Here is a 14,336-nt window from a genome sequence, read left to right as displayed (position 1 = left end):
ACAACAAAGCCCACAGTTTGTTTATCCAAATTAATCATTTTAACTTGTTATCAGGATTTAATGCAATTGTTATTGTAGGGATTGGGAACTTGTCCTAAGTAGGAAGTAAGAAATAAATACTGATGGACACATCATATATACTGCATATATACATATATATATAAATATTGATTATGTGATTGATAATTGAAATAAATAGCAGATGAATTGACAATCAAATATTGAATAGTGACAGCCGTGATGATGATGTTGTTCCTGCTTTAGAGTTTAAAGAAAAGGTTAGTAATGTATGTCCAGGTGCATTATTAATGCATGCCATGGCCAAGTGTGTATGAAGGGCAGACTTAATTGTGCTTGTGGGTGGTCTGTGTATGTAGCAGAATGTAGACAAATGCAGAATGAAGCTCAGGGTTGTGCCCTTTGACCTCAGATGCTCTCTCTCTCATGTTCCCTTTCCCTCTCTCTTTACACACTCTGCATTCTGACATATGCAGACACCAAACCCTCTGACCCGCTGATAGATTGGCACGGCATCCATTTCACTGCGTTGGTTCATGGGCTCATTACTCTTTACTGGTCAAGGTCTAGAAGTCGCTGTCATAGCAAAAGGAAAGTTGTGGCATCTGCCCGTGAGTCAGATGAGCATGTACAAACTGTGCTGCCATGGAGAATTTGCTATCCAACAAAGGATAACAACATCACTCATCTTAGCAGCAATGGTACCTTGAGTAAAAGATTCTCCTTCTTTCCATTCTGCACTCAAAGGTTCCAGCAAATTAATAAATAGACAGAAGCATCAAAGTGATGGAGGAGATGCAGCGTAGTGCCTTTGTGGTACGATTTGGAAAAATGTAGCATGATCTGGGTCAAAGGGTGGATTTATAGGTTTTATAAACCAGAATATAGAATATAAGCACAATATATTCTATGGCATAACCTCAATATAGATTGTAGGGGGAATTTGCATTACTGGCCCTTGAGTATTTTAATGCAGATCACATGTAAGCATGTTTAAGAGTGTGCTAGGTTGGAATAGAAGGTCACCTTACTGTTCCATCCAAAACACTCTGTTTCTATGCTTGGCAGTTCTGAAAGTGACAAGCTGTAAGTGAATGGACCTGATGGCTGTGATGTTTCAGGCTCCCTGCGGTGTGGCCGGCACTCCTCTCCTCCCCTCAAAATCTTCCTCATAGAGACACTGACATTCACAGCCAACCCCGCACCTCCACTCACTCTTTTCACTTCAAAGAGCGTTGAACTCTATTCATCAATAATGTAAGCAGGTTCCAGCTGAGGACCGGACTGAGGACCGCTCACACACCCCCTCATTACCCTCAGCACGCCTGTACCACTCCCGCTGCCTTCCCTCCTCCTCCATAACTCATCCTCTTCACTGCTGTCTCACTCCTCACCGCGATCTTCCTCCTCTGGGTCTTCTATCCCTCCCCATCTGTGAGGCTTCACTTTCTCCACCTTCTACATCTCTGTCTTGTTTTCTTTGAGTGTGACATGAAGCAGAGCAGAGGAAATACACACGTGTTCTGTTCAATGTTCTAAGTCATACGGAGAACAATTGACATATATAGCTGGTTGCAATAATGGACATTTAACCTCTGCATGAGGGTAAAACAAGTAGTGCACAGCAGATTTCAAGTTTGATATATTGTTGTTGTAGCACTCTTTGTTACCATGTGACCACCGGTTCCTGTCACTCTGACAGCCAGTCAATGGACATTGCGGTGATGAAGACGGTCCAGTGGTTGAGCAAGGTGCGAGGACACCATTTGAAGGTGACCAGATTTCTGAAAAAAGGAGACATTTTGATTTTGATGGTCAGTGCAGCATTTAAAATATCTAGTGTAATTTCTATAAAATAAAAAAGCCGTATTTTTTTTGTTTTGTGTAGTTTTCCATGAGCGTATTATTAAGGACTGTACAGAAATTCAAAACAGGTCAAACTGGGTAAGTAAACTGTGTCTGCAAATCATAGTTTATACAGCACTGTGGTGAATGAACACACTTTATCTTGTAATAATGCCACTAGTCATACACTTTTGTCACACTTTGTCTTGAAAGTGGAAAATGTTACTAAATGGTCACACTGTACTCGTAATTCTCTTGCTAAAGATGCACTAAACAGAAACTAGTTGAGCTTGCAAATGTAAATGTCCTTTCTTTTCCTGACTGCCCACTTATCTCACCCTTATGGTGCTTTACCGCCCTCTGCTGGGCTTTATTGTTATTACATCCACCTCACAATTCAGACATAAACTACTGACATCGTACAGAGATGATAATTCAATAAATCCAAACGGCTGCAGTGAGGATGTGAGTGGCTGAGCCGTCTGTCCCCTTTCTATCCGTATCAACCTGATGGCAAAGTGCTACAAATTGAGCTTTTACGTGACTGAAAGTCTCAAGTCCCGAACCAAATGCCAAGTCCCAAGCATTGAGAAGGTGCTCTGTACATCTACCAGGGTAATCGTTTGAACTTATTTTATACAAATAAAACCTCCTCTTGTTTAGGAATCAAATCTTTAGTCTAAAGTCTAAAGAACAAGTCTAAAATTCTTCAGATCCAATGAAGTGACAGGTCAGAGGTATCAGAGCAGATTTGCAACTTTTTCAGTTGAATTCAAGTTCAATTTGACCTGAATCCACAGCGCTGTTATTGACCCCTGAACAAAGTAGAGTCATGTTGTTTTATCGTCCAGCATCTATATTAGCCGATTGCAACACACATATTTCTCGATTTATTTTGTTAAATGATGGTGCAATATACCTCAAATATCTGCTCATGCTTCGTTTGTCATTTTGTGTTTCCTCTTAGTTTTAGATTTTAAAACCAGCTGTAATTTTATGAGCCATGGGACTTTCACTTACTTTCCCTGCATTTCTTTTGTCTGCAACAAGATTCATCTCACACATTCATCCCAATGAATCCACCACACACCTCTGTTGCACAATAAGAGGCAGTATAAAGCAACAATGCCTCCTCCAGTTACTGCAGTGTGAGAGTTTCTGGAATATCAGAGGCAATCTGGAAACTATTAGGCTGCAGTGATGGATCATGTGGAAGGCATGTTCACTCCTCTGTGTTTTGTCATCATAAACCTAGATTCTGCGCTTGAGAACCCAGCCAGGGTTTCCATAAAGGCTACATGTTGTGTTAATCAGAGCACAATCAATGAGCTGCAATTTTGCTTGAATGTCATCTTTGTCAGTAACACACACACACACACACACACGCACACAGACGCATGCCAACAGGCGCTGAATTACCTGCAGTGAATCATCAGGCCTTACTCTCTGTGACTGCTGAACCTACCAAGGACATAATTCACTCATTATGCACTGGAAGACACACAACATAAAACACACAACACCAGTAATTTCAAGTCCTTGGCAAGAATTGTGCAGTAATTTGTGGTAAAAGTACTTTAGGGCTTTTTGCAGTAGAGACAAACCAGACATAGTTGTTGGAACAGCAAATTAAAAAAGTTTCCATGATGAATTGTGCAGTTATTCATATGAACATTAAAAAGGTTGTCATTTTGTAAGTGACCTTTCTGTCCTGTGTTGTCCTGCAGGTGCTGGGAACTCCGTCTGAGGACACCTGGCCCGGGGTCAACTCCCTGCCTCATTTCAAACACGGTGAGACGCTCATGTTGTAGTATTGTAGTATTTGTTCATTTACCATGGATGTCAATTGACTGTCTTCATACTATCATACATAACATCAAGTAATTTAATTATTTGTTGGTTGAAAATATTTCATTTGAAAAAAAACGACAATGAATACAAAAATAATTTGTATATAAATAATTAATATATAATATTATAATTAATATATATATTTTGTGCACGATGGGAGCTCATTAGGCCATTTTAGAATAATCCAATAGCAAAACTACATTGTTACATTGGCATATGACTCACAATGCTGCACCTTACAAAGCACAAGATGTCATCACAGGTAAACAACCAAATCTAATCTGCAATTTAGAAAAGGTTTTTACAGAGAAGAAAATCCTGGAGACATTTTTTTTTTCGAGGCCTTGAAATGATGAAATATCACTAAAGCTTTGGGAATGTTATAGAGATGTGTTATAGTGTAATCTCTTAGCGTATCCTCAGTTAGAAAGGACGCCTGCAGTAACATCTGTCCTTCCTGTCCAGATATGTGATCTAGATAATGAGGTCACATGTTAATGCTTTGTTGGCGTATCGCTGTCTGATCTGAGGACATTGCAAGTTAATAGTTCTCTAATGAATAAATTGTGGAGGAAGGATAGTCTTATTGGCCACGCCCACGAAATCTGATCCCAATGCAGTCGCCATCCAGATAACCAGGACACATGTTGATTTAAATGTGTGCCTGCATGTCCTGTGAGCAGATCTCAGTATCTGGATGGTGAGAATGGATGTTAATAAATGGTGACAATATGAACAGTTTTAGTCTGTAATTGGTTTTTGAACTTAGGTACTTTTTTCACCTTAAATATTTAGGATATAGTCTAACATTTTATGATTAACTGACTCAAAACCTGAATACACATTTATGTTTGTGGTCAGTTCAGAAGAAAATGAAATTCTTTACACACTATAACTGGAACATGAGGAACAAGTAACTAAAACTCTCAAACACTCATTTACTCTATCACACATTTCACACAAATGTAAAACATGCAAGGAATTGTGAAATATTCTCCTTTGATTGTTTCTTAACCCTTCATAGGATAAAACAAGCATCCACATATGAGCCACAATCAGACTTTCTCCGTTTTTTTATTAGTTTTACTTTTTTTTCTGCATTTAGAACTCTGCATACCATGTTTAAGGAAGAATAATGAAGGATATTGTTTTACAACAGGTCACTGTATGTGGCTAAACACTGACAGACACCGTCCGATCAGATTATTACAGTGGAAAGAATTCTTTTGAATGCATCTTTTGAAAGAGATAAAAGGAGTTTTGGAATCGGCTCAATCTTCTCTTGTAGTGTGGGTAAATGCCTGAGAAAACCTAAAATGCCTTGTAAGGTTGTGAGCAGCAGATGGCAGTATTGCATCAGGATGAAAAACTCAGGCTCAACTGACCTGCTTGTGAACTGCACATTCTTCCAGTGTGGTCCCCTGCTTAGACACACTCACTGCTCACCACACCACCACGTTTGAGTTATAATGGTGTGGTTTGACCTCAGAGCTGAGACGGAACTTTCTTTGGAGGTTATGAAAAATGTTCCTTAAGTACTTTTTCATATCCACTCATATGTCTCTTTATCTGTCTCTCTGCACCCGGTCTTATTTCAGTGCCGTTACACTTCATGCCTGCATATACAAATCATTCATATTATGTGTGAAATTCATGGGACAAATGCAGGACATTGGTTTTGATATAAGGGGTATCTTATTATCGATTAAGAACCTTACTTAACATTTACTAACCTGTTCATTAAATTAAACTAACACAGCAGGGTCAAACTAATTATTTATAGACCCAGTGTTCCAAACAGTACAGTTGTAATATATATTAGTAAGTCTTTCAATTGTACTTCTTGTGTTTGTTGATTGAATATAGAAATCTATTTGGTAGGAAGTCTTTTGTCATTTCCTCTTGACGTCTTGCCCACCTCCCCCTCCCCTCCCTCTCTCTTACCCTCCATCTCCTGTGGCTGCCAGCCTTCACCTCCAGCAACCTGCATGGTTGGAGCCGGTCTCAGGCCAGCCCTGACGCTGGGTAAGGGTCTGACGAGACCATTGTTGGTCTGACGGGCAGGCTGGCTGTTTGATGGGTGACTGGTAGGATTAGGCTGGCAGGCTGGCAGGTTAGCAGTTTGGCATCCTTGTTGGCTGGCTGGTTGTGTTGGTTGTTGGTTAACTGGCCTGCTGGGTATCTGGCTTGGTTGGTGGTTGGCAGCGTCGGCCTCACCGTGTGTCCACATGCTGCTTTTGGCTGAGATTAAGAAAACTGTGGAGAGACTGAGTGGCGCAAAGCCTCACACACTCTCAGCATAATAAACACAATTGTGGAAAAAGTGTGTCATTCCAAAGTTAAAAAAAAATCAGACAGTTTAATGTGGTCTGACTAAGCAGTAGCTATATATGCTGCAGTGCTTTGCATGCAGGGTTTTAAACTTTTAAGTTATTTTACTGAAAACTCTGCATTTTCACTCATCATTTTGGACCATCAGCTTTACCACATTTGTGAAATAAGACTACCCACAATACGTTGCATCGTGGTGTTTTGGACATGTTGTACTTTTTCAGTCACATGGTCCAGCTGCATCAGTCTAACCAGGCCTGCAGTCAATCCATCACACTATGTAATAAAAAGGTAGTCTATTATTCTGCATTGAAACAAACCAAAAAAACACGTGAATAACTTTTAACAACATATTTCTTCACATACATGTTACTGGTAAATCTCACAGCACTTTGCCTTCCTGCTCTTGTTGTTTTTGCAAAGCCTTTTTTGGACATTTTTGTAAAGAATACTGTCAGATTGACATCCATCAATGGTCGTCTGGCAGCAGATGTGGAGGTGACAAGTGGTTTCTCAGTGGCGTCTGAGCCTAAAAATGACATTGACTTTCACTTCAACATCCTCACTTCTGTAGTTTCCTTCTTGAGTAATTCTTTAATGTCCAATTCCTCACCACCACATACAATCCCAGGCACTGTGAGGACGGGAAGGTGAGGGAAATGCTCTGGCAAATCCGGTGACACCAGCCACATCATAGCTTCCACCAGAGTTTTGAAATGTGAAACCCTATAATGTTAGCTACCTCCCACCTAATCATTAGTAACAGGGCTAACCTCACATTTAACAGTCAACAGTAATTCCATCCCCAGGTGCCTCTCCCAGCGTCTGCCACAGTGAACCACAGCTACGGCTTCTCCCCATAGGAAACTGGACAGCGAATCATCAATTAAAGCCGTAGCACAACAAACCACACACCGAAATGCTGCCAATAAGATATATTTGATAGCCAGCGAGGTTTTTGTTCTATACATTAATCCAGTGGTTCCCAAACTTTTTCTGCAGGGCCCCCCCTTTTGCGTAACAGCATTTCTGCTTTCAACAAATTTTCTCTTCCGTGCAATATCCCCACTTTGGAAACCACTGCATTAAACAATTCACATCATTAAAACCAAAGAAAAAACATTCTTAATTGTTTTTTTAAATCATGCATGTTAGATGACCCTTCTCACGTCTTAAACCACAATCGTCCCATTGGACCCAAAGCCCATCGTGTGACGGACCGTATAGTATAGTATTTGTCACTGCACTTGATGTTTTTTTGTTTCATTTGCATTTCCCCTCAGCTTAGGAAAAACACTTTTTTCATTATGAAAAAGCACAAATGTGTTTTTTTTCCTCATTTATTCATCTTAGGAAATGAGCTCAAATGTTGTGGCACTGCGCCCGAGCAGTACAATGGATTTCTTTCTTAAGTGTAACAGCATTTTATCCCGATATTTGACATGATGATGGAAGGATGTTCATGTTTCCAGTGGACCTTCGTCACTGCAACACATTTGATGCTTTCAAATGATGATTTGTTTTCCATCCTAACAATGTATTTATTAATTGTTTTCTTCAATTTACTTTGTGTCTGCATATTTTGGTGGTTATCATGATGATAGCACAGACATGAATGTACAGCACATAGTGATGGTAGATCCATTGGTATCAGATGTTATATTTGGGTGTTAAATGTTTTCTCTCTCCTCATCACAGACCGCTTCACAGTGTACAGCGCAAAGAAGCTCAGACAAGCCTGGAATAAGTGAGTGGATTGTTTATCTAATCAGACTAATTTTTGTACGTCTGTGTGTGTGTGTGTGTGTGTGTGTGTGTGTGTGTGTGTGTGTGTGTGTGTGTGTGTGTGTGTGTGTGTGTGTGTGAGCACGCATGGGGTGTTGTGGCTGATGGACATGTTTTCATTCTCTTTCCTGACTTTAAAGGCGGGTTCCCAGGGGGAATTCTCCCCAGGCATCTCAACACACTCCTCCTGCCTTTTAATACTCTTCACACACTTTCTGCTACTCACATACTCATCCTCTAGTTCACTGCCTTCATGCAGTGTACACACTTATCTTATCATCATCATCTGCTGTGTGATTCTGCATTGGTAAACCAGGCGCATATGGCAGGAAATGGGCATGGTGGCGTCGTCGGGGGGCTTCCAGATGTGTGCCACTGTTTAGCCCCAGGCAGGCATCTGCAGGGGCAGCCACAGAGGGCAAAGTGGAGTTTGTTTAAATGGTGGAACCTTTCCACTGGGACCTTTAGATGCTCCAGATAAACATTTTATGTGCAGCTATAGCTGTCTTAACGCCACCAACGACACAAGGGACCCATTCATATAGCACCAGCATAGTTTGTGGTCCTCATGTGATTTATCAGAACTGCCTGAGAACTTGTCTGTACTCCCAATCCAGGGTTACATCATATCACTCACATCTCACCAAATGCAGAGGTCATCATATGATTCTACCATGCTGCGGGATGCTGCCTCCCAGGAATTTGTTGCATTTGTGTTGGAATGATGGAAGATCAGGATAAATAATTAATGAGAGTTGACTGTCGTGTGGTGGTGGCTAAGGGAGTGGGATTGCAAATGGCTTCACTAAAAATGTGTAAATAACCACAGTAACAAAAAGAACAATCTGGCCTCTTCTACTGCTTATCATCATTGCTGTCTTGTGAAAAAAGCTCTAATTAAAACAAATGTAAACTGCAAATCCAAACTGAGAACAGGTTGAGATGTATTTACTCCCCAGTCACCCCAGTCTGTCTCCTCTCAACCTCCTGGTCCTGCTCCAGTCCAGGATGAAATGAGAATGCGAAGAAAGCAAGTGAGGAGGAATGTTAGGGATGGCCACTTCCCCTCCAGCTCCTCTTATCATGTGCCAGCCAGCAATGCAGTTGACATAAACATATTCAGTCACTTTCTCTGTGGCTCCAGAGCTGCTCTCCCTCTTCACTCTGCTGTTTCTGTTATCAGCCCTTCCTCATCTGTAAAGCTGTATCCCCTCCCAGCTGTAAAAATGTCTACAATATGCTGTGAATCCCTGAGGGCTGAGGAGTTTTTTATTTTTTGGTGCACGTCAAAACATACATGATTAGACCAAGCCACTGTACAGACTTTTGTTTTTAATTTATTAAAAATCAGAATAGAGTCTGTGTCATTCAGCTCAGAGTTTGATAGATTTTATTATTTATAATTGATCACGTAACGATCAACCCCTTTCTAACTTAACAGTGTTCACATGTGCATGGACAGATTGTTGTTCTCCAGATCTTCCTGGGGATCCCAAGACATTCCCAGTACGGTGTAATTGTGCTCAATTACCTATAGATTTCTATGTTTAAATTGGAGCATATGAAATATTGGTTTTTGCAGCTACAGAGCAAAATTTCTTCAGTGATCTCCTTCCTCAAACAACTAGTGCATTATCTTGAACTTGATATTCCTTATATTTACATGCTAAGGCCTGTTTGCCAGGGAATGTGTCCAGGCTGCCCTCACACTTCTCTTCATGTGAAAGTGTGATGTGTGTGTAGAGGAATCCTGGTTGCTTTTGTCAATTTGGCGAAAAAGCAGCCAATAGCATCACTTTCTATTGTGTTGGGGAGCTTCTTGTTGTGGTTTCCTCCTGGACGAACTTGAAAAGACACGTGTCCCTCGGCTGTGAACGGGTCATCGGGCTGAGCCGCCTGATAGTTTGAGGTGATATCATCTGTCATACGGTAGATACCTTCTCATTTGTTTGGCTAAGCTGTCACATTAGCAGGGAGGAATGTACCCCTCCATCAACAGCTTCAAAGGCCAGCATGTTCACATCCAGGTGAGCTCTGCCTGTTTGTTCCTGCACCCGCATAACAAAACAAGTCAGGCACATCCGCTGTTAGACAGAAAATATGGATTCCGGGCATCTCATGACATGTTTGCTTGGTAGTCGGTGCCTGTGTTGTATGTTCTGTCCTAGGAAATCTGCCACTGTGTCCCACATTATACCATGCTGATGATGGCGGTGCTGGAGTTTGATCACGTATATCTTTGCACTACAATTGATGATGGGAAGCTTGTAATTTCACTTGATATTAATGAGACAATTTGATCAGAAACAGTAATATCTGGATTTTTGGTTTGATCCAACACTTTGGTCAAGTGCAGTTCACTATTTCAACAGTTATTGTCATTATCTCCAGTATGGATATGATATGGATTATAAAGATTCCTGTTGATGAGCAGGAAAGGGTAATGTGCATTTCAGTACAAATTTGCATAAATGCAGAATTCATGTGTAATTATGACGATTGCTCCCATATTCAATAAATCCCTTATGTTTTCACTTGTACCTAAATTGAAAACCTTGATTCTTCAGGACTTGTGTGCTTTTAGGCAGTAAGATGCTTTCGCAGTCACCACTGCCCATTCATCTCAGATGTCCAGGTTGTTGTTGTTGTGAAGGGATCTCAGTATTACTTGTGTAAAGGTGGAGTAGTTGTGTCTATCTGTGAAGACCTGTTAGAAAGCACTGATCTTCAACATCTGCAATTAAATATAAAGAACAATAACTAATAACTAATTAATTATTTGTGTAACGACAACTTCTAATTTCTATTTTTGTAAAAGGTGACTGTCCCGTGTGACTGAAAGTTGTTGTTTCATGCAGTCTCGCAAGAATACAGGAGGAAATCAAGACTTTATTTTGCCTTAACAACTACAATGTCCCCCTGGCGTGCCATGTGATATTTGGTCCAAATATGAGTCGGGCAGCTTAAATAGAAGAAAGTTGAAAGCTCAGTTTCAATTTCAGTGGCCCTGACCAAAGAACACAAAAACGTTGCCTTGACTTGATTCTTTCACTGTGTCATGTTTCCCTAAAAAAGTCTTCTGAGTTAAGTATATTGGGGCCTTTAGACTTGGCGACCTATCCAGGGTCATCCAGACTGACCATGCCCCCCTTGACCATGCAAGAACAGATGGCTTGATGACTGCAGTTGTGGGCACTATTTGGCAGACATCACCTAGGCATGAACATACTGGTCAATCAATTTAATTATGTATGTTTTTGGCTTAGAAACATATTTCTGGGGCCCTTCTCATCAGTGCATCTTCACACTTTGAGTGGGTTTCTCTTTAACTTCACAGCCGAGTTATACAGAATATTCAAGCTCCATGTGAGAGGCGAGAAAAGGCCCTGATGGACTTCATTAACTTTATCTCTGCCTCTTTCTTTGCTTCTTTGCTGAATGGTGTTGAGCTGTGCAGAGATTTATTCTCCCTCTGTCTCTGTGCTGATAAGTATAGTTGAGATCCCCATTGAGAGCCATGGGAGTGTCTGTCAAAGTGCTAGACTAGGGAGCCAACCATGAGAAGCCCAAAGAACATTAGAAGCTCTTAAAGTACTGTGAGTGCAGGGCCTGTGAGCTTTGCTAAATAACATCATGTTTATTTCATGGAGTGGATGCCTAATTACTGACTGAAGTTTTAGCTGTTCATTTACTTTAGATCGTTTCTCCTCCTTTGCTGTTAGGTACGGCCGCATTAGGACTTCAGCTTCCAATACAATCACAAAAATCTAGTATACAGGCACATACATTCACTATTCTTTTGATCAACACTTTGCTTTTGCGTTAGTGTGTGTGTGTGTGTGTGTGTGTGTGTGTGTGTGTGTGTGTGTGTGTGTGTGTGTGTGTGTGTGTGTGTGTGTGTGTGTGTGTGTGTGTGTGTGTGTGTGTGAGTGAGTGTCTCTGCAGTTTTTCCTTCACAGAGCAGCAAAGCTTCAGCATAATTAGGCTCAGTAAGGCTTGTTTTTTTGTTGTCAGCAACTCTATAACTTGGAGAAAAAGTAAATTGATCTCTGGGAGGGAATGCATGGGAAGATGTGGAGCCAAGGGTGTTAAAGTTAACCCATGTTATACCAAATAAATGGCCTGTATGGTGATAAGTCTGTCTCTTTTTTTTCCATAGCCTCTGACCCTGTGTCCTTTTGTGCTTCAGGTTGGGCTATGTGGACCATGCTGAGGAGTTGGCCTCCAGGTTCCTCCAATGCTTCCCAAAGAACCGTCTCTCAGCCCAGGCAGCACTGAACCATGAATATTTCAGCCACCTTCCTCCACGGCTCTGGGAGCTGCAAGACAGTACGTATCCCCCACAAGCTGCTTACTGTGCCAACAACACAGTGTACTGCTGACTGACTCTAAGCATTGAATCTGAATAACAATTTATGAAGTTAGATGATCTGAATATCACATTGTATTGTATCTTGTTTGTTTGCTTTTCCTTGGGGCACCGTGTCATACAGTACACCACTGAGGTTACTGAAATTTTGTACCTGGAAAATAAAGGAAAAGCAGCTCAATACATGATTATGTAGTAAGTGTTATTGACCAGAACAATCTGGGCAGAGGGAATCAACAGTTCTCTAAACACACAATACAAGTGACGCCATGTTATTCGCATTTCACTGCAAACTCAACCGCGAACCAAATAAATATAAAATAAATAAATATATTGTGTTTAAAGTTTGAAGTTACAGACTTTTTCCTGATCTGTTCAGAGCAAAATGTAACTATTTCCTGAGTATTGTTCAGAGACACTGGTGCACTGCGCTGCCTTCCAATTAGGCAGCTAATCCCTACTAGCAACACTTCCTTTAATCACTGAAATGGGGCTGTGCTCATTTATATTGTCATTATAAGTAAATACTGTCCACAATTGAAGAATTTATTATTTTATTCATAATTTGTTTTGGTCTCAGGATTTCTTTATTTTGCTTTGTTTACTGAAATCGGAAAAATACTATTATAGAATAACTGACATTAAATCCGGTAAGGGTGTTTTTTGTTAGTTTTTGTGAAGAGAAGTTCATTTTGCTTAAACAAAATACGGCACTTCAAAACATCTTTTCTCTCTGTTTCTTTCTTTGTATCTCAGGCTCTGTCTCACTCTTTCTCCTTTGTGTTTTGTTTTTTTTATTTCTTCCTCTTGAGCTCCCTCAGTTGGACTGTATCATACAGTATCCTCCTCCTTCTCCTCCTTCTCCCCCTTTCAGTCTCTCTCCGTCTTTGTCTGTGTAAAGAAGAAGGCGAGCAGCGACCTAGGGTTGTTTTTGTTCATGTAGAGAAAGCCTGTCTGATTATGTGGATGCCGCTGGGACTGTAAACCCAGCTGGACCTCTGCTGGCTGCTGCAAGACGCTCAGTTTGATTTTCTATCACTCTGATTTGTATTTGCCCAAAGCAAAAGCACACTGCAGCCTCCGCTCCAAACTCACAGTAACCTCACACATGCAGTGGTTCATGTTACATGATGGTAGAACTGTTAGTTGCACGTGTCAGAGGCTTTATCCATGCTCCCGTATGGATTTCAGGTTACATATCAATTAATCCTACAGAATGGGGTTATTCTCTGAAAATGTGTTTCAGATAACTGTATATCCATATTACTTGACAGGTACCATCACAATCCCTTAAGCTGGTTTCATTAGTTGTGTGTAAAGCTGTTCAGCAGGCCTGAGCATGCTGCCATCACACGCAACATGACATGGTGGTAATTTTAATATGAGAATTCCATTAGAAAAGCCCCCAGATTAGGATTTTTTTGCATTATTAATCCTGTTATCAGCAACCAGCAGGTTGTTATGAATGAAGAGAATCAGAAGGGGGCAGTCACTAAGATGATGCTCTCTCTCTTTCTCTGTTTTATTGTCTCTTTATCTCTCTTCCTCTGATTCTCTCTGGCATGCACATGTGACAAATTCAAAGCAGCTGAACCACTGAAGGATGAATGGGAATTAATTGAAGTAGTTTTGTTAAATGAGGACAGGAGTCGATCAGCGCCTACTGTAGCTGAGTCTTTTTACAGCTCTATTTATGGAACCAGAGTGTACTGAGCCATAACATGGCAGACATTTGTTAACTGTTTCATGACAGAGCTTGGAAGATTTGTGGTGAGTTGCAGAGGTGGGACCAAGTCATTGATCTACAAGTAACAATTGAGTCTCAAGTCCAAGTCATTAAATTTGAGTTTGAAGTCCTAAACAAGTCCTTATGCACCTTCCACTGAATTAAATGACAATTGTTAATCCTAGAGTTACAGCAAATTGACACAAACAATGACTTTTAAGAGTCTGACTCAAGTCCAAGTCTCTGGTGAGCTGCACCAATATCTCTCAGTCATGGTGTGAATTACAGAGCAGCTAAAAGAACTGGTGCAGAAATGTTGAGGGTCTCCAAATTTGTGGGAATAAAAGTTAAATAATTGCCTCTCTGTGACTCTCACCCTTCTTCCTGTAAAGTCTAAACCTCAGTGCGGGC

The 14,336-nt window shown here is 40.8% G+C and overlaps 1 protein-coding gene across 1 annotated transcript in view; it reads left to right on the top strand.

Annotated features, from left to right (window-relative positions):
* The window catches only part of cdk14 (cyclin dependent kinase 14), a 129,876-nt gene that overhangs the window by 81,968 nt on the left and 33,572 nt on the right, over positions 1–14,336 (top strand). The window contains exons 11-13 of the mRNA XM_076148578.1: positions 3,591–3,654; positions 7,744–7,792; positions 12,020–12,159. Coding sequence (XP_076004693.1) covers positions 3,591–3,654; positions 7,744–7,792; positions 12,020–12,159 — 253 coding nt within the window. The remainder of the gene's footprint in view (positions 1–3,590; positions 3,655–7,743; positions 7,793–12,019; positions 12,160–14,336) is intronic.

Source organism: Genypterus blacodes, unplaced genomic scaffold, assembly GCF_046128005.1.
Source record: "Genypterus blacodes isolate CSIRO-AG114 ecotype Tasmania unplaced genomic scaffold, CSIRO-AGI_Gbla_v1 ptg000040l_1, whole genome shotgun sequence".
NCBI lineage: Eukaryota > Metazoa > Chordata > Actinopteri > Ophidiiformes > Ophidiidae > Genypterus > Genypterus blacodes.
This window is presented reverse-complemented; position numbering and strand designations above follow the sequence as displayed.